Raw genomic sequence first — 19,098 nt, 5'->3', positions numbered from 1 at the left:
TTTAATTTATACTTGACAGTTTTCTTACCAGGTACATCTTCAGAAGATGTACAGATTAAGGTGATTAATTGATCAAACTCAGCCATGAAAAGCAAATACCTGAAGTAAGTTATCCTTACTCTCACCCAGAACCGGCTTTTCTTAAATCTTAATGGTTCTTTTGTATCACCAATGAAGAGATGCTACTGGAAATCCAGCAACTCTAAACTTTGCAGAGTACAATAAAGTAGTGTAAGAATATCTGTGTAATAAGTAAGAGGAAAACATTTTCAAGTATTACATGTGAAAAAGAGGAGACCATAATTAATCAGGAGCTGGAAATTCTTCATAAACCCTGCAGGTTTTGAACCCATATTACTAATTTGGTCCCTAAATAATCAGTTGGCATTGTTACCCAGTAGGAAAAGCAGCCATCTTTTTAAGAAAAAGTGTTTCAATAAAAATTTAAACCCAGAAAAGGCTGATTATCAGACTAACAGAATCATTGGTCCCACCATATTGAATCAGATCAATGTATTAACTGGATCAGTAACTTGTTTCCAACAGCAGCCTGTACCACGTACTTCAGAGAAAAAGCAAGAATCCCATTGCCAATTGGAAAGTTTCTTTATGATCTGGTCACTCAGTGGCTGATTCTATAATGAAGTGTTAGGCTTTTGACTCTAATAATGTAACTGTATATGTCCTCATTATCCAGAAACTGAGCTTTTTTTTTTTTTAAATCTCGCCAAACTCTTGGCCTCAATATACTGCAGCCATGACTGCCAGAGGTTAATTGTTTATTGCCTAAAGTCTAATTTACTTTCATCAGTTTTAAAGTTTCTACTTTTCAATTCCATTGGCTGTCCCCTTGTTCATCCATTATTGGAAAAGATAAGTAAGAACAATTTTCTTACTTATCTCTAAACCCCAGATTAATTTTGTATACTTCTATCATGTCCCATTTAGTCACCCCCCCCTTTAAACAGTCCTAATATTTCAATCTCTCCTCATACAAAAGACTCAGTTACATAACCATTTTTGTGACTTTCCTTGGACCCCATCTATTTATACTCTTTAGATGGGGTAACCAGAATTGAACACAGCACTCCTGGTGAGAGTTACCTTCAATCTAAATAATGACCATTTTTTTTATTCCGTTCTTTGTATATCTGAACTTTCTTTGCTTTTTTTGAACACTGCTAAGCATGGAGCAGCTGTTTTTAATCGAGCTGAATACGATACCCAAGTCTTTCCTGTGTGGTTACAGTTAGTTTGGAACATAGTGACGTTTACAGTTTATTTAAATTATTCCTCCTCATGTTGACCTGGCATTTAAATCAATGGATTTTCATTTGCCATAACGTTGTCATTCAGTTAGCTTTGCTAGATCCCCTGAGGTTCTTCACACATTTCTAATCTTTAATATCCTAAAGAATACTACTAATTTATTTTGCAACAGCATAAAAAAGCCTTAACAGGGATTGCAGTCCCACTGCACTAGGTGATGTATAAACAGAGAGTCTCTGCCTCAGTGAGCCTCAATCTAGGGCTCTGAACCTGTAAGCACTTAGGTTCTTAACCTGGACAGAATGGATAAAGGAATTTTATAGCTGGACTATAGAATGACTGCTAGTCTTTATAGTCTCAGTAACTGTTTCCATTTGTAGAAACACACTTCGATAATACTTATTCTTGATTGTTCTCCAGTTGAAAATTTAATTTGAATACAGTTACTTTTTATGTAAATTGTGCAGAAATGACTAGTTTTAACAGTATTATATCAATAATTAACAGATTTTAACACCAGAAGAGACCCACGTATTCTGGCCTCCTGTATGACACAGGACATAGAATATCACTACAGTGATTCCTGGAACAAGCCTAATAAATTGTGATTAAGCTAGAGCGTACATTGTAGTACCCATCATTTTGGAGGAAACCTACCATGTCTCCAGGTTTAAAGAGATCCTATCTGGGGATATTTTTAAGAGTTTCCAGTATCATTCACTAGTGTTCCAAGAGGATCACATGCATGTAAAAAGACCAAAAAGATAGGGGATTGATAGCAACAATGAAATAGCATCCTGAGAAGTGGGTTACTAGCATGAAGGATGACGACCAAGATTGACACACTATCAGGTAGTCATAACTAAAAAGTAGAAATCACTGGCCAGCCACATTGGTCATGAGTTAATAGAAGTGACAACCCTGCTTATTTTCCAGGAGGAGTCTGTTCTAAAAGGTGTTGTAGTCCAAAATTAGAAAATGAAATTTCTTCATCCTAATCTGAGAAAAAGACGGTTACTCACCGTTGTAACTGTTGTTCTTCGAGATGTGTTGCTCCTATCCATTCCAGTTAGGTGTGCGTGCCGCGCATGCACGGCTCTTCGGAAGATTTTTACCCTAGCAACACCGGCGGGCCGGCTGGGCGCCCCCTGGAGTGGTGCCGCTATAGCGCTAGATATATACCCCTGCCGGCCCGTCCGCTCCTCAGTTCCTTCTTGCTGGCTACTCTGACAGTGGGGAAGGAGGGCGGGTCTGGAATGGATAGGAGCAACACATCTCGAAGAACAACAGTTACAACGGTGAGTAACCATCTTTTCTTCTTTGAGTGATTGCTCCTATGCATTCCAGTTAGGTGATTCCCAAGCCTTACCTAGGTGGTGGGGTCGGAGTGAGACGTGGCAGAGTGTAAGAAGGCTGCATCGTCTCTGGATTGCTGCACCAACGCGTAGTGGGAAGCGAAGGTGTGGACAGAAGACCAGGTGGCCACTCTACAGATGTCCTGGATGGGGACATGGGCCAGGAAGGCGGCAGACAAGGCTTGCGCTCTCGTAGAGTGAGCGGTGAGACGGTTAGCTGGTACACAAGCAAGCTCGTAGCATGCTCGGATACATGCAGTGACCCAGGAGGAAATCCTCTAAGAGGAGACCGGCTTGCCTTTCATACGCTCCGCAACTGCTACGAATAGTTGGGGCGAACGCCGGAAGGATTTTGTTCGCTCTATGTAGAAAGCAAGGGCCCTGCAGACGTCCAGGGTGTGAAGCTGTTGTTCCCGACTCGAGGCGTGAGGCTTCGGGAAAAAAACAGGAAGAAAAATGTCCTGGTTCAAGTGGAAGGCCGACACCACCTTAGGGAGGAAGGCCGGGTGTGGCCGAAGCTGAACCTTGTCTGCATGAAAGATGGTGTACGGTGGACCAGCCGTCAGGGCATGAAGCTCGGAAACTCGCCTCGCTGAGGTTATGGCGACGAGGAACGCTGTTTTCCACGACAGATGGAGCAGGGAACACGTGGCCAAGGGCTCAAAGGGGGCTCTCATGAGCCTGGTCAAAACCAGATTCAGATCCCAGGACGGAGTAGGATGCCGTACTGGCGGGAACAAGCGATCTAGGCCTTTGAGGAAGCGGGAAACCGTCGGATCGGAGAAGATGGACCGGTGACCGACGGGCGGCCGAAAGGCGGATATGGCCGCTAGGTGCACTTTCAACGATGAGACCACGAGACCTTGCTCCTTAAGTGACCAGAGGTAGTCCAGGATCGTTGGTATAGGGACGACGAACGGATTCAGGTCTCTCTGATCGCACCAGATTGCGAATCGCTTCCATTTCGCGAGGTAAGTCGAGCAAGTGGAGGGCTTCTTGCTCTCTAGCAGGACTCGCTGGACCGCCACCGAACAGGCACGCTTCGTGTGGGTCAACCACTCAGGCACCAGGCTGTAAGATGGAGGGACTGCAGGGCCGGGTGGCGGAGCCTGCCGAAGTCCTGCGTTATCAGATCTGGCCGCAACGGGAGGGGAATGGGATCCCGAACGGAGAGCTCGAGTAGCAGCGTGTACCAGTGCTGCCTCGGCCAGGCCGGAGCGACGAGTATGAGGTGGGCTTTGTCCTTCCGAAACTTGAGAAGCACCCGATGTACCAGAGGGAATGGAGGGAAGGCATATAGGAGGTGACCCGTCCAGGAGCAGAGGAATGCGTCCGACAGGGAGCCCGGGGCGCGACCCTGGTAAGAACAGAACTGATGGCACTTCCTGTTCTCTCTGGAGGCAAACAGGTCTATTTGGGGAAACCCCCACCTTCGGAAAATTGTGCGTGCCACATCTGGATGCAGGGACTACTCGTGTGAAAGGAACGACCTGCTGAGACGGTCGGCCAGCGTGTTCTGCACTCCTGGAAGATAGGACGCTACCAGGTGAATCGAGTGGGTTATGCAGAAGTCCCACAGGAGCATCGCTTCCGTGCAAAGTAGGGAGGATCGGGCCCCACCCTGCTTGTTGACATAAAATATCGCCGTTGTGTTGTCCGTCAACACCACGACACAACGCCTTTGGAGACGGGAGCGGAAGGCTTGACACGCGAGGCGAATCGCCCGCAGTTCCCTGACATTGATATGTAAGGAGAGCTCTCGGGGCGACCAGAGACCTTGGGTGTGCAGGTCGGCTAGGTGTGCCCCCCACCCTAGCTCTGAAGCATCCGTGGTCAGGGTGACGGATGGTTGAGGAGGGCGGAATGGGACTCCGGCACACACCACTTCTGGGTCCAGCCACCAGGTGAGCGAAGTGAGGATCGGCTTTGTGGGCGTGACTACCATATCCATGGAGTCGCGGTGGGGCCAGTACACTTACGCAAGCCAAGTTTGAAACGGGCGAAGGTGCAACCTCGCGTACAGAGTGACGAACGTGCACGAAGCCATGTGGCCCAGGAGGCGGAGGCAGGAACGCACCGTTGTAGTTGGAAAGGATTGTAGGCCCCGAACTAGGGAGACCAGAGACTGATGCCGAGGTTGGGGCAGGCAGGCCCTGGCCAAATTGGAATCCAGGACCGCTCCGATGAACTCCACCCTTTGCAATGGAGTCAACGTTGACTTCTCGGCATTTATCATAAGTCCTAGGCGCTGAAACAGGACTAGGATCGTGGTCATGTGACTTGCTACCAGTTGACGGGATGGTCCACGGACCAGCCAATCGTTGAGATACGGGTAGACGGGTATCCGACGACGGCGGAGGGCCGCGGCAACCACTGCCATACACTTGGTAAAGACCCTCGGCGCTGTGGAGAGGCCGAAGGGTAGCGCTGCAAACTGGTAGTGCATGCTGTTGACAACGAAACGCAGGTAGCATCGATGAGGAGGGTAAATCGCGACATGGAAATACGCGTCCTTCATGTCGAGGGCGGCAAACCAGTCTCCCGGATCCAGGGAGGGGATGATAGTCCCCAGGGTCACCATGCAAAACTTGAGCTTGAGCAGGTACCTGTTGAGCTCTCGGAGGTCGAGTATGGGTCGTAGACCTCCCTTCGCCTTGGGGATTAGGAAATATCGGGAATAAAATCCCCTGCCTCGCATATCGCTCGGCACCTCCTCTATGGCACCCAAGCTCAGCAGAGACTCGACCTCTTGTAAGAGGACTTACTCGTGAGAGGGGTCCCTGAAGAGGGACGGGGTGGGTGGGAGGGAGGGAGGGGGCAAAACAAACTGAAGACGGTAACCGGACTCTACCGTGCGTAGCACCCAGTTGTCCGTTGTAATCTGGGACCACGCCAGGAGGAAGTGGGAAAGACGGTTGAAAAATAACGGGGAAGGATCCGGTGAAGAGACTGATGGGCCGTCCTCGGGCGTCCCATCAAAATGCCTGTTTCGGCCCTTGAGGGGCTTTAGAGGGCGCCTGCGACTGGGTACGCCGATTGCCCAATGGTCTACGGCGGTTCAGTCTGCCTCTGCGTCCATTATCAGGCCTCGACCTGGACTGATTAAATGGCCGATAGGGCTGCTGCCTGAAGGACCTCCGCTGGGTAGCAGGCGTGTGCATGCCCAGAGTGCGGATGGCAATACGGCCATCCTTAAGGGTCTGGATTCTGGAGTCTGTTTTCTCCGAGAATAGGCTCTTGGTATCGAAGGGCAGGTCCTGCAAGGTATACTAGACTTCTGGCGGCAAGGTAAACGATTGCAGCCAGGAGATCGTCCTCATGGTCACTCCTGATGCCAAAGTCCTGGCTCCGGAATCTGCAGAGTCCAGTGAGGCCTGGATGGAGGACCTGGAGGCTTTCTTGCCCTCTTCTAGCAGGGCAGAGAACTCCTGCCTGATGGATGCACCGGGGAGCACGGAGGTACCGGACTCAACGGCCCTGTCGGCGCCAGAGTCGACGGTACCGCGCACGGTCCGTGCGCTGTCGAGGTCGGTACCGAGGGGGGTCGACACTGGCTGCTGGACAAGTGGTCTCGATGCAGCAGTCTTCCCAGACTTTGGCTACGGCTTCCGTTTCCCCGATGGTGAGAGGGAACGGTGCCGGGGCTTCGGTGCCGGTTGCTTCTTAAGAGTCTTGGTACCGGACCGGTCAGGGACGACGGCGGAGCTGATGGTGTCGGCACCGCAGGGGTAAGCACCGATTCCATTAGGAGCTGCCTTAATCTAATGTCCCGCTCCTTTTTCGTTCTAGGCTTGAACTATCTGCAAATAGGGCACTTATCTGGTCGATGGGCCTCACCAAGACAACGCAGGCAGGAGTTGTGAGGGTCCCCAATAGGCATGTGCCTCTGGCAAGCCGCACAGGGCTTAAACCCCGGTGTCTTGGGCATACGCCCGCACCGGATGGGAAAAGAGGGGCTAAGCCCCCCTAATTCCCCTTAATCTACCTAATAACTTACTTAACTAACTACTACTATATACACTAACTACAAAACTAGAACCGAGGTGAGCTAGGGATGTGGAGGACAAATGAGCACTCCACTGTTCCAACGGCCGTCACGGGCGGGAAGAAGGAACTGAGGAGCGGACGGGGTATATATCTAGCGCTATAGCTGCGCCACTCCAGGGGGCGCCCAGCCGGCCCGCCGGTGTTGCTAGGGTAAAAATCTTCCGAAGAGCCGTGCACGTGCGGCGCGCACACCTAACTGGAATGCATAGGAGCAATCACTCGAAGAAGAACCAACTGGATGTAGAAAATGCAGGGGAGAGGAAAACAGTCTTCCTTTGCTAAGCAATGAACAAAAACGAGGCGGAAGATCTAATAAATAAGATATATAGCACTTGCTAATTTATATTAGTTAACCATGAAATCTCTGAAGTGTAATTTAGTAAAACACTGATTAAAGAAAGCAGGTATGTGTTACCAGAAAGTATTACAACCTTTCAAGCAGTTAGCTTATACTTTTAATACATCAAATAGGTAAAGACTGTTACAGAAGAGTTAAAAATTTATTTCTAAAATGTGTATTGATTTGATCTGAAGTCAGTATACTCCAAATACAAAGCTAACGGTGATATAGCTACACAATTAAATGGAACATCAAATAGTGCACTAAGCTGATTCAATTAGGAGTATTGAGGGGGATATTTTCCTAAAACCCCTCCCTATTTCCATTTCTTTTTAACTTCAGCCTTCACCTATGTTAATACTTGTTAAATATGTACATATGCATCAACACATTATTTTAAATGTATAAAAAAATACAGTTCCTCTGGTGACCCCCTTTTTCTGCAGGCCATTCACTTCTCAAGGTCCACCCACTGCCATCTGCCTTCAGAGATTCGCATCCCCATTAAAGCAAAGTAAGATGTTTACAATAGGGTTCTTGAGATATTGTTGCTCTAACTGCTGCTGCTGCCATTTACTTATTCACAGGGAGAGCCTGCACCTTCCACAGGCCAATTCCCAGAACCACTGGGACACATGTCCCACTTGCTCAGAGATAGGAGAAGGCACTCGGGTTCTGCATCCCACATAGTCCTTTTTCAGATTAATTAAACACCAGCGCATCCAATTCTCTCAGGCTTACAGACAAATAGCACAAGCACTAACAATCAAGTCCATCATATGTGATTGATCTTGGTTCCTCCTGGCTAGTGAAAGATCTCCTGGGACCCGCCAAAAAAGACTGTAAATATTTCCCTTAAAGAGAAAATGCTACCTTCCACCCTAAAGAAACTGTATTCTAGCTAGTCCTAAAGAAATTAGTACTCTGCACAGGTGACCTTGACTAATTATCACCTTATATTAAGCCTCACCTTCCTATGGTATCTTCTTGATTAGCTTGCTTAGAATCATCTCCAGACCCACTTAACATCCTTCACAGCCTTGGAGCCATCTCAGTCAGGGTTCAGGCCAAGGCATGGCATAGACACATTACTTGTTTCCCTTGTGAATGATATCCTCCTGTCCACAGAAATGCATACTTAACCTACTGGGCCTATATGTGGCATTCAACACAGCTGATGACCACCACATTCTATCTCCCTTCAAGAAACTATAAATGTTCATCCTAAAACTGTCAGAATCTTCTCTCAGACCAACCCAGACAGATGTGATGGGGAACTGTTCCAACACTCCCAGAGGATTCATCTACCAAGTCCAGTAAAGCTCTATCCTGTCCCCCATCTTACTGCAGCAACCGTAACACTTGGGAATCTAGCAAGACCCCACAGTATAAAATGTCAGCAATATGAAGATGATACTCTGCTCAACACATCCTTCAAATCAGATTTAAGCAGCACTATCTCCTAGACTTCACAATGCCTTGAGAAGACCCACCATCCAGGTTAAAGTGAACCCAGGTAAGGCTGATGTTGGGAAAAGATGAACACTTTGAAGAATTTGCCTACTCCATAACATCCCTTTCTATCAGAGCCATGGGCCAACTGATAATGAAGCTGCTTGCAGCTTTGTGAACCTCCCAGACTCTCCAGTGCTTTTAATTAGTTATTCCACAGATGGGACCTCTTTAATTTTTTTCAATTCCTAGGTTACCCTGACGTATTCATGTAAAGATCTTTAAAATGTTTTTGATGCTATAAACATCAGATTCCAGCTTCAGTCTGTGACTGAGAACTTTACCAAGTCTAAAACGGAAGTTATTAAAAACACATAAGGTTTTTATATGACTACTAGGAAACAATAAATCAAGTTCTAGAACAATCTTGTGGGGAAGGGAAATGGGTGGAGTCACTGAAGAAAGAGCAAGGCATGACTAATGGACAGAATCACTTTTCATTTAGTATTGACTTTACCCTCTTCCTCCTTTTCCTGAACTATTAAAAGCACATGGTTTGGTAGAATCTAGGAACAACTCCAAGGTGGGTTGTGCATCTAATAATGTGATAAAGCTGACTAGCTCATTTTATTTTGCACTAGTCAGTGTCAGAATTCACTCTATGGTTGTTTCTGATTGCAACAATAAATGTTAAAGCTGATCAATACTGAAAACAGGGATTAACATTAGTGCATAGGGATTAACAAACACTATCAAATAGTGTGAGTTTTTAATCTGACTGTTTCCAACGTCTTCCTATGCTTTTAAACACAATCAACTGAATAAACTAAAGAAATAAAAATAGATAAGTTTTCTAAAGTAAAATGTAAATGTTGACAAAAGCTGTTAAGTAGTAAGATGGAAGAAGTTCATGCTCATATCGAGTAAAAAAATAATCAGTTGCTTTGGATAACTCAAGGTCAAATTCATTATTGAAGGAAACTTGTCTATTGACATAGAAGACCAGAACACAGTTTTTGATGACCCAGCAAGGAATATGCCACTATCAGAATATTGCCAGGACAAGTGTCTGGTTCCAAGTTTCCAGTAGCAATTCCATGTCAACTGAATTCAGGAGTGGTCTCTGTTCATCTTCAACACCCAAAAGTACAGTAAAGCTTCATCACTGATTATGCCATAAAAAAAGGCAGACTTGAACTTCAAGTTGCATCTTTCTTTTATAACCTTTAGAAAAATCCATTTCTTTAAATTGTTCAAGCACTTTGCCCTGGATATACTCTTTCAGAATGATTTAAACTTGCTGGTTCACTACTAGCTGCAGCAACAGAAAAGCTAGGGAAAGAACCGAGGAATAAAAATCAGGTACACTAATTCATATCACTTGCTGAAATTGAGAATTGACCCAGTAGGTACTATACAATCTCTAAAGGGAAAAAATGTGTTCCTATTTAATAGAAGAAGTGATTCCATACATTAAAAGGAAAACCTCATTTGCATAGAAGTTGCTGAAGATGCCATCCAAGAATGCAGATAAAAGCATGATATGGTCTCATTTACTCTGAAAACAAAAATGAAATAAGGATGAAAATTTAGGTACAACCATCTAAACTTCTGACATATCAATGGAGAGCACACTTCAGCCCACTGAGAAAGTATTAAGATCTAAAGAAATCTAAAGCACATTGTGGTAGTTCAAACATTCTTCCACAATTGCCATTAGCAGCATAATTGACTGAAAGAACGCAGATGGATAGATGAAATGCAGAGACTGACACACTCAGGAAAATTGTTTCTCTACATTTGCATCCAACTGTCATTAAGTATGTTGACATTTGCACTGTGTACAAGGATGACTGATCAAAATACAGCATGCTTTTTACCTAATGGACTCTACATAACAGCACTAAACATATACAGTAGAACCTCGGAGTTACGAACACCAGAATTATGAACTGACCAGTCAACCACACACCTAATTTGGAACTGGAAGTATGCAATCGGGCAGCAGCAGAAAACAAAACAAAAAAAAATAAATACAGTACTGTGTTAAATGTAAACTACTAAAAATATAAAGGGAAAGATTTAAAAAAAGATTTTATAAGGTAAGGAAACTGTTTCTGTGTTTATTTCATTTAAATTAAGATGGTTAAAAGCAGCATGTCTTCTACATAGTAAACTTTCAAAGCTGCATTAAGTCAATGTTCAGCTGTATACTTTTGAAAAAAACACCCATAACATTTTGTTAAGAACATTTCAGAGTTACGAACAACCTCAATTCCAGAGGTGTTCATAGCTCTGAGTTCTACTGTAAAAGCCAACAAAGGCATTTTCAGAGGAACCTGACAGACTGCAATCTGATGACACTACTGTTGCAGTCCAAATAGAAATCTGCTTTCACCTAATTAATAAAGAACTGGAACTACTTAAGGAAAGTCCAAAAACAAGCTTCAGGAACTTTTCATACTTAGTCTTGACTGATCACAAATCAAAGGTTGAGTTCAGAACAAGAAAAAGCTGATTTGTGACTAATGGAACATAAGTGAGTTCCTCCTTCTACCATTTAAAATTAAGATACAAATTTCGACTCAGTCTATGAAGAAGCTTGTCGCATCAGTTGTTTAGAAAAACTGTGGAGATATAATCTCAAAAAACTAGGCAGCTGAATTCAGAATGTTACCGGTTTTCAAAAAAAGAAAACAAAATGTCACTCCAGCCAGCTCAGAGTCAATCAAGCACATTCTTAGCACTTTGACTGTTCTGATCAAAACTTTTTAATAGGTTAGATTGTGAAAAAGCAAGTGTATCCACATCTAAGGGTAAATACAAGAATGGTAGATACTAGTTTACTCCTGGGGGGAATTCTGCACCAAAACATTAAAAATTCTGCATATTTTAATTTGTCAAAGCAACACAATATAATCATGCCAGTTTCTATTATTTCAAAATACTTGTCAGCAAATATGTCTAACAATACAGGCAACAAAAGAGAGTCAGGAAATGTTTTTTGACAAATAGATTCCTTACTAGGCATATTAATACAGAGCTTTGAGTAATAATTCATATAAATTACAATACAGAAGTGTATTCCCCGCACCCCGTAAAAGCAGTACAAACACTTGGGGGAAATCAGGGGAAAAGGAGCAACTGAGGGAGAAGGAAGTAATTGCTGGGAAGGAGCCTGGGAGTGAACCTGGAGGGCTGTTGGGTATGTGTGGGGAAAAAATACAGAAAAGTACTTGCTACAGGGGGTGAGCCAGGTACCCTCTGTTCTGGTGCCATCGCAACCCCTGGTGGGCAAGAGGCATAACTGCAGCAGAATGTATTTTCTGCAGGAAAAAAAAAAATCTGCAGGGGACATGTGCAGTGGTGCAGAATTCCCCCAGACTAAAACAATTCTGCACAATTTATGACTGCTAATGGGAAGGGGGTAGGTTTGGAAGATAAAATTAAAAAAACCAAGTTAAAAATCACTTAGAAAAGTTAGATGCCTGCAAGTCACCAGGGCCTGATGAAATGCATCCTAGAATACTCAAGGAGCTAACAGAGAAGGTATCTGAGCCTCTAGCTATTATCTTTGGAAAATCATGGGAGACGGGAGAGATTCCAGAAAACTGGAAAAGGGCAAATATAGTGCCCATCTATAAAAAGGGAAATAAAAACAACCCAGGAAACTACAGACCAGTTAGTTTAACTTCTGTGCCAGGGAAGATAATGGAGCAAGTAATCAAGGAAATCATCTGCAAACACTTGGAAGGCGGTAAGGTGATAGGAAATAGCCAGCATGGATTTGTAAAGGACAAATCATGTCAAACCAATCTGATATCCTATCAAAGAAAGCTAACGAGTCTTGTGGATAAGAGAGAAGCGGTGGATGTGGTATACCTAGACTTTAGTAAGGCATTTGATACAGTCTTGCATGATATTCTTATCGATAAACTAGGCAAATACAGTTTAGATGGGGCTACTATAAGGTGAGTGCATAACTGTCTGGATAACTGTACTCAGAGTAGTTATTAATGGTTCCCAATCCTGCTGGAAAGGTATAACAAGTGGGGTTCCACAGGAGTCTGTTTTGGGACCAGCTCTGCTCAATATCTTCATCAACGACTTAGATATTGGCATAGAAAATACGCTTATTAAGTTTGCAGATTATACCAAACTGGGAGGGATTGCAACTGCTTTGGAGGACAGGGTCATAATTCTAAATGATCTGGACAAATGGTCTAAGATAAACAGGATGAAGTTTAACAAAGACAAATGCAAAAGTGCTCCACTTAGGAAAGAAAAATCAGTTTCACATATACAAAATGGGAAGAGACTGTCTAGGAAGGAGTACGGCAGAAAGGGATCTAGGGATTATAGTGGACCACAAGCTAAATATGAGTCAACAGTGTGATGCTGTTGCAAAAAAAAAAAAAGCAAACACAATTCTGGGATGCATTAACAGGTGTGTTGTGAGCAAGACACGAGAAGTCATTCTTCCGCTCTACTCTGCGCTGGTTACGCCTCAACTGGAGTATTGTGTCCAGTTCTGGGCACCGCATTTCAAGAAAGATGTGGAGAAACTGGAGAGGGTCCACAGAAGAGCAACAAGAAACATTAAAGGTCTAGAGAACATGACCTATGAAGGAAGGCTGAAAGAACTGGGTTTGTTTAGTCTGGAAAAGAGAAGACTGAGAGGGGACAGGATAGCAGTTTTCAGGTATCTAAAAGGGTGTCATAAGGAGGAGGGAGAAAACTTGTTCACCTTAGCCTCTAAGGATAGAACAAGAAGCAATGGGCTTAAACTGCAGCAAGGGAGGTTTAGGTTGGACATTAGGAAAAAGTTCCTAACTGTCGGGTGGTTAAACACTGGAATAAATTGCCTAGGGAGGTTGTGGAATCTCCATCTCTGGAGATATTTAAGAGTAGGTTAGATAAATGTCTATCAGGGATGGTCTAGACAGCATTTGGTCCTGCCATGAGGGCAGGGGACTGGACTTGATGACCTCTCGAGGTCCCTTCCAGTCCTAGGATCTATGAGTCTATGACGTTTTATGTCTGAAGAATATACATGCTTATGAAGTGAAACACGGTACACCTTTTCTGTTTCACTTAATAAAAACCCTGAAGGGAATTTCCTAGTTTTATCACTTTACAGAAAAAAATATGGGATATTTAGTGGTGGAAAACGTCACAGCAAACTTGTCAGCAACATGAGACAGCCCTTTCTTCCCGGGGGCTGAGCCTGCCAGCTCTTTGGCAATGCCAGTCTACAGTGAGTCAGAGCAAGAGATGGAAGGAAAGTCCAGTTTTGATTCTTGTCTTGCAAGTATCAAGCTACTCCAGTACCATAAAACAATGACTAAACTAGGCACTACTGCTTCTTGCTTGCATATATATACACACCTGCTCCTGGAAATTTCTTCTACATGCATCCGACGAAGTGGGTATTCACCCACGAAAGTTCGTGCTCCAATACGTCTGTTAGTCTATAAGGTGCCACAGGACTCTTTGCTGCTTTTACAGATCTAGACTAACACAGCTACCCCTCTGACACTTGAAATACAGTGATGCAGCAATGAGTGTATGAATTTGTTCTAGACTCAATTTTCCGGGCAACAACTTTTAACTTTCCCAAGAACCAACAGAATCAGTTACATGATTCCTGGATTCTTGACACCCTCGCTGCTGCCCATGGAGTTCTGAATAGCAACAGCAAAAGTGTCCTGATCATCATTAACTTCATTTGACTGCTTGGGAAACTCAGGAAAAGCTGTAAAAGATGCTGGAGCTGTCCTTCTGCAAATTTGAGAGAGTACTTCCTTGAGTGATATTTGGAAGGTTATCTATAAACACAGAGACAAAACCTATTTGTAAAGAGTCCGACTTCAGATTCTGCTAAACTAGTAGTTATTGCAATCACCAACCTCCACCAAACAAATAAACAAAAAGTCCCCAAAGAAGCTGTCCCTATTGTCACTGCCAAACAGGTGAGTGGACTGCCAACTATTGGCTGTAATTCCAGCCTCCTGGCCCCATCCCCATATTAACAGAAAGCAACCAGAGAGTTATCTGAATGCTACCAATAGGTATTTGTGTAATATTCGGGGAGAATACCTAGAATCATGTTAACTGTTTAAAAATTAAACTTCAGTTCCAAGCCTTCTACATTTTAACCACTTACCAGTTTAAGTCAACAATGGACTCACATCCCCAGTCGCATTCAAAAAAACTGTTGCTAGCAGGGCTCTAACTGGCCAGCAGGGACAAGGATTTTGCATTTCATAATTTTGTTTTACATTTAAAATCATGCTGAGTGCCAAAGGTGAGTCTAAACTGCCAAACAGGTGAGTGGACTGCCAAGTACTGGCTGAATACTTTAGCCTGCAGCCAGGTAAGGACTGCTCCTTGCCTTTACATTTGGTATCACGTTTGTTAGGTCTCCAAACACAGCAGTTATTGTGAAATCATCAAGTGAGGGGTTTTAGTCCATTACCACTAGGATCATTCTCAGCCCAACTATTCAATATTTATCAATGATCTGGAAGAACACATGCAAACTTTAACAGCAATGATTTTATACAACAAAAAAATTATAAGAATGTATGGACGTGTCACCAATACAGAGTAATCCAGATTGCTAGTAATCTGGGCACACTAAAACATACATTTTAATGGGGGCTGTCGATTAATCGCAATTAACTCACATGATTAACTCAAAAAAATTAATCACACTGCTATACAATAGAATACCAATTGAAATGTATTAAATATTTTTGGATGTTTTTCTACATTTTCAGGTATATTGATTTCTTACAGCACAAAATAAAGTGTATGTGCTCACTTTATTTTTTTATTACCAATATTTACACTGTAAAAATGATAAACAAAAGAAATAGTATTTTTCAAGTCACCTCATACAAGTACTGTAGTGCAATCTCGGTCATGAAAGTGTAACTTACAAATGTAGATTATTTGTGTTACATAACTGCACTTAAAAACAAAACAAAGTCCACTCATTCTCCTTGTTCAACCAAACAAGTTTGTTTACATTTACGGGAGATACTGCTGCCTACTTCTAATTTACAAAGTCACCTGAAAGTGAGAACAGTTGTTCGCATAGCACTTTTGTAGCCAGCGTTGCAACGTATTTACATCCCAGATACGCTAAACATTCGTATGCCCCTTCATGCTTCGGCCACCATTCCAGAGGTCATGCTTCCATGCTGATGATGCTCGTTAAAAAAATGCATTAATTAAGTGTGACTGAACTCCTTGGGGGAAAATTGTATTTCTCCTGTTCTGCATTTTGCCAAATATTTCATGTTATAGCAGTCTCAGATGACCCAGCACATGTTGTTCATTTTAAGAACACTTTCACTACAGATTTGACAAAACGCAAAGAAGGTACCAATGTGAGATTTCTAAACATAGCTACAGCACTGGACCCAAGGTTTAAGAATCTGAAGTGCCATCCAAAATCCGAGAGGGATGAGGTGTGGAGCATGCTTTCAGAAGTCTTAAAAGAGCAACATTCAGATGTGGAAACTACAGAATCCAAACCACCAAAAAAGAAAGTCAACCTTCTGTTGGTAGCATCTGACTCAGATGATGAAAATGAACATGCATCGGTCCGTTCTGCTTTGGATCGTTATCGAGCAGAACCCATCATTAGCATGGATGCATGTCCTCTGGAATGGTGGAAGATTCATAAAGGGACATATGAATCTTTACCACACCTGGCACGTACATGTCTTGCAACACCAGCTACAACAGTGCCATGCGAATGCCTGTTCTCACTTTCAGCTGACATTGTAAACAAGAAGCGGGCAGCATTGTCTCCTACAAATTGTAACCAAACTTGTTTGTCTGAGTGATTGGCTGAAGTAGGACTGAGTGGACTCGTAGGCTCTAAAGTCACATATTGTTTTATTTTTTTAAAACCCTTTTTGTACATAATTCTACATTTGTTAAGTTCAACTTTCATAATGAAGCTATTGCAATACAGTACTTGTATTAGGTTAATTGAACAAATATTATTCCTTTTGTTTTTTACAGTGCAAATATTTGTAATAAAAAATAAATATAAAGTGAGCACTGTACACATTGTATTCTGTGTTATAACTGAAATCAATATATTTGAAAATGTAGAAAACATCCAAAAACATGTAAATAAATGTTATTCTATTATTGTTTAACAGCATGATTAATTGTACCATTATCGTGATTAGTTTTTGCGCCTGACACCCCTAATTTTAATACAGTTAAATGTAAGGTGTCACATCCTCAAACACAAGTCATATTTACAGAATGGGAGATTGTATCCTGAAGAGCAGAGACTCTCAAGGAAAAAAAAAAAAACACAGAGGCTATCTACAATGCTGCTCTAACCAGGAACACCTGATGAGATGCTGTGGCAAAGAGGATCCTTGGCTATATAAGCAGAACTATTCAATGGGGAGTTTTTACCTTTGTAAATAGCACTGGTGAGACCAATACTAGAATACCTTGTGCAGTTCTGGTATCAACCTGATGCTTCTCAAATCTTTTTAAAGCAAACAACTGCAAGAAAGATTTGAGGTCTGGACAACAAGCCTTACAAAGAGAGAGTTTAGTCTATATGGCTTATCAAAGGAAAGGTGAAGAGATGAGTTGGTCACAGCCTAGGAGTACATACACAAAGAAGATATCTGACACTAAAGGAATCCAGACTTGCAAAGGCATAACCAGATCCAATGACTGGAAGTTAAAGTTAAAAAAAAATGTAAATTTGAAGTAAAACATTTTTAAGAACATGAGTAACGGTAATTAACCAATGGAAACAGAGGATGAGATGACTGACATCCAGTCTTGACTTAAACTTCAAGTGATGGAGTTAAGATACGCTCTGGTTCAACTAGAATGTAATGTCCTGTTTCATGCAGATCGTCAGATTGCTTACATACAAGAGCACTTTATAGAGAACCATAATGGTCACTCTGACCTTAAAAATCTCTGAAAAACTCAAAACTGAACTGGTACACGGTCAACATCACTAAGAATAAATCCAGGACATAATAGTTTTATGCCACTTATAAAGTTTATTCATTTTACTGTCAACAGCCATCGGAATTTAACAGGTCATAACTAGTGAGCAGTATGACCTAGATTCACATTCACCGAGATTTCACCACTTCGGTATTCATTAACGATGCTATGAGACTACAGTAAAACGCAACTTTGAGCTACTTTCTTCAAGCCTGGATCAAACCTTAAAGCCTACTTATAACCAAACACACACACACACACACACCCCAAACCGAGGAACAGAAAACACTAACTCCTAACAACAGACAGAGTGTGGCGCGAACAAGCCCTTTACTGCACGGTTAGCAGCATGTCAGCGGCTGGAAGCGCGAGGTGAAATGAGGTAAAGGACGAGGCCCCCGGAAGAGGAGCGAAGCTGCAGGAATAGGGCACAGGGATGTGACAGTCCCTGGTGTTGTCCCACGGTGTCAGGTGGGCCGCATGTGACCGAAGAAGTGACCAGCTCACCCCCTTCCCCGGGTTAAAGCTGGTTCTCCCCCCAACAGACCCCGGTGTCCCCTTCCTGCAGCCGCCGCTCATCTGCCATCAGGACACCAAGGTCCAGATCCCCCCGCCGGCCTCTCTTCTCCCACCGCTGCCCGGGCAGGGGCACCGCGCGGCTCCGGGCTGGGAGCGCCCCGGCAGAGCTGACCCCGGGCAGGGGGGTGGGGGGGAGCGGCCACCCTACCACGGGCTCCTCCGCCCCCGGCCCGGCTGGGTCAGCGCCGGAGCCGGGCCCGGGCCCCTCTCAGGAGCCGTGTCCCCAGCCCGCCCTGCCCCCCGGCCTCGCCCTGCCCCCCGGCCTCGCCCCCGGGGCCCGCGCAGGCCCAGAGCGCGGCGGGGAGCGGACGCCGCGCTCGGCCCCCGCGGTCCCGGCGGCTCGGTCGGTCGGTCGGTCACTCACTCGGGCAGGTAGGTGGAGGAGAAGCTGCTCCAGCGGTGCAGGGTGTAGCCCAGCACCCGGCTCTCGGGCCCGGCCGGACCCGCGGGCCCCGCCGCCGCCGCCGCCATCTTGTCAGCAGCAGCAGCAGCAGTGGCGGAGGGGGGAGGGGCCGCCGCTCTTAAAGGGGCCGCCGCCCTGCCGAGCCCGAGGGGAGCGGGCCGGGCTGGGAGGCGAGAGGCCCGCGGTCCGTGTGTCTGTCATTGGCTGAGCGACAGGCGGACCCGCTGCAGAGAGACGGGCGGACGCTGCGGACAGCACAGCCGGACACGACAGACCCTGGCCGCAGCCCCCGCCCGCAGACCGGCTGTGACAGCCGCACACACACACACACACACACGGCAGAGAGACGGGCAGACCCGGACTGCAGCCCCCGCGGGCGGCCTCAGGCGCACACCGCGGAAAGACAGACGGTGCCGACGAGCAGCCAGACGCTGCAGACACCCTGGCAGACACAACACACAAGCAGACAGACCCACGCTGCAGGCAGCGATTGTCGGTGGGCAGCCGGGCCAGGCCAGGCCCTTCAGGGAGTCTGGCTTTCCTGGCTTGTCTCGCTACCTGCTTCTATTGTGCGCTGGCATGTGGGCACTTCCAGACCAGGATGAGGACAAAATTGAACCCTAGGCCTCCTGCACGGACAGACA

At 44.8% G+C, this 19,098-nt stretch overlaps 1 protein-coding gene across 1 annotated transcript in view; it reads right to left on the bottom strand.

The window, feature by feature from the left end:
• Positions 1-18,551, bottom strand: part of MKLN1 (muskelin 1) — a 172,611-nt gene extending 154,060 nt beyond the window's left edge. The window contains exon 1 of the mRNA XM_039519647.1: positions 18,416-18,551. Coding sequence (XP_039375581.1) covers positions 18,416-18,522 — 107 coding nt within the window. The 5' untranslated portion in view covers positions 18,523-18,551. The remainder of the gene's footprint in view (positions 1-18,415) is intronic.
• Between the last annotated feature and the right edge of the window lie 547 nt (positions 18,552-19,098).

Source organism: Mauremys reevesii, linkage group 1, assembly GCF_016161935.1.
Source record: "Mauremys reevesii isolate NIE-2019 linkage group 1, ASM1616193v1, whole genome shotgun sequence".
Taxonomy (NCBI): Eukaryota; Metazoa; Chordata; order Testudines; family Geoemydidae; genus Mauremys; species Mauremys reevesii.
This window is presented reverse-complemented; position numbering and strand designations above follow the sequence as displayed.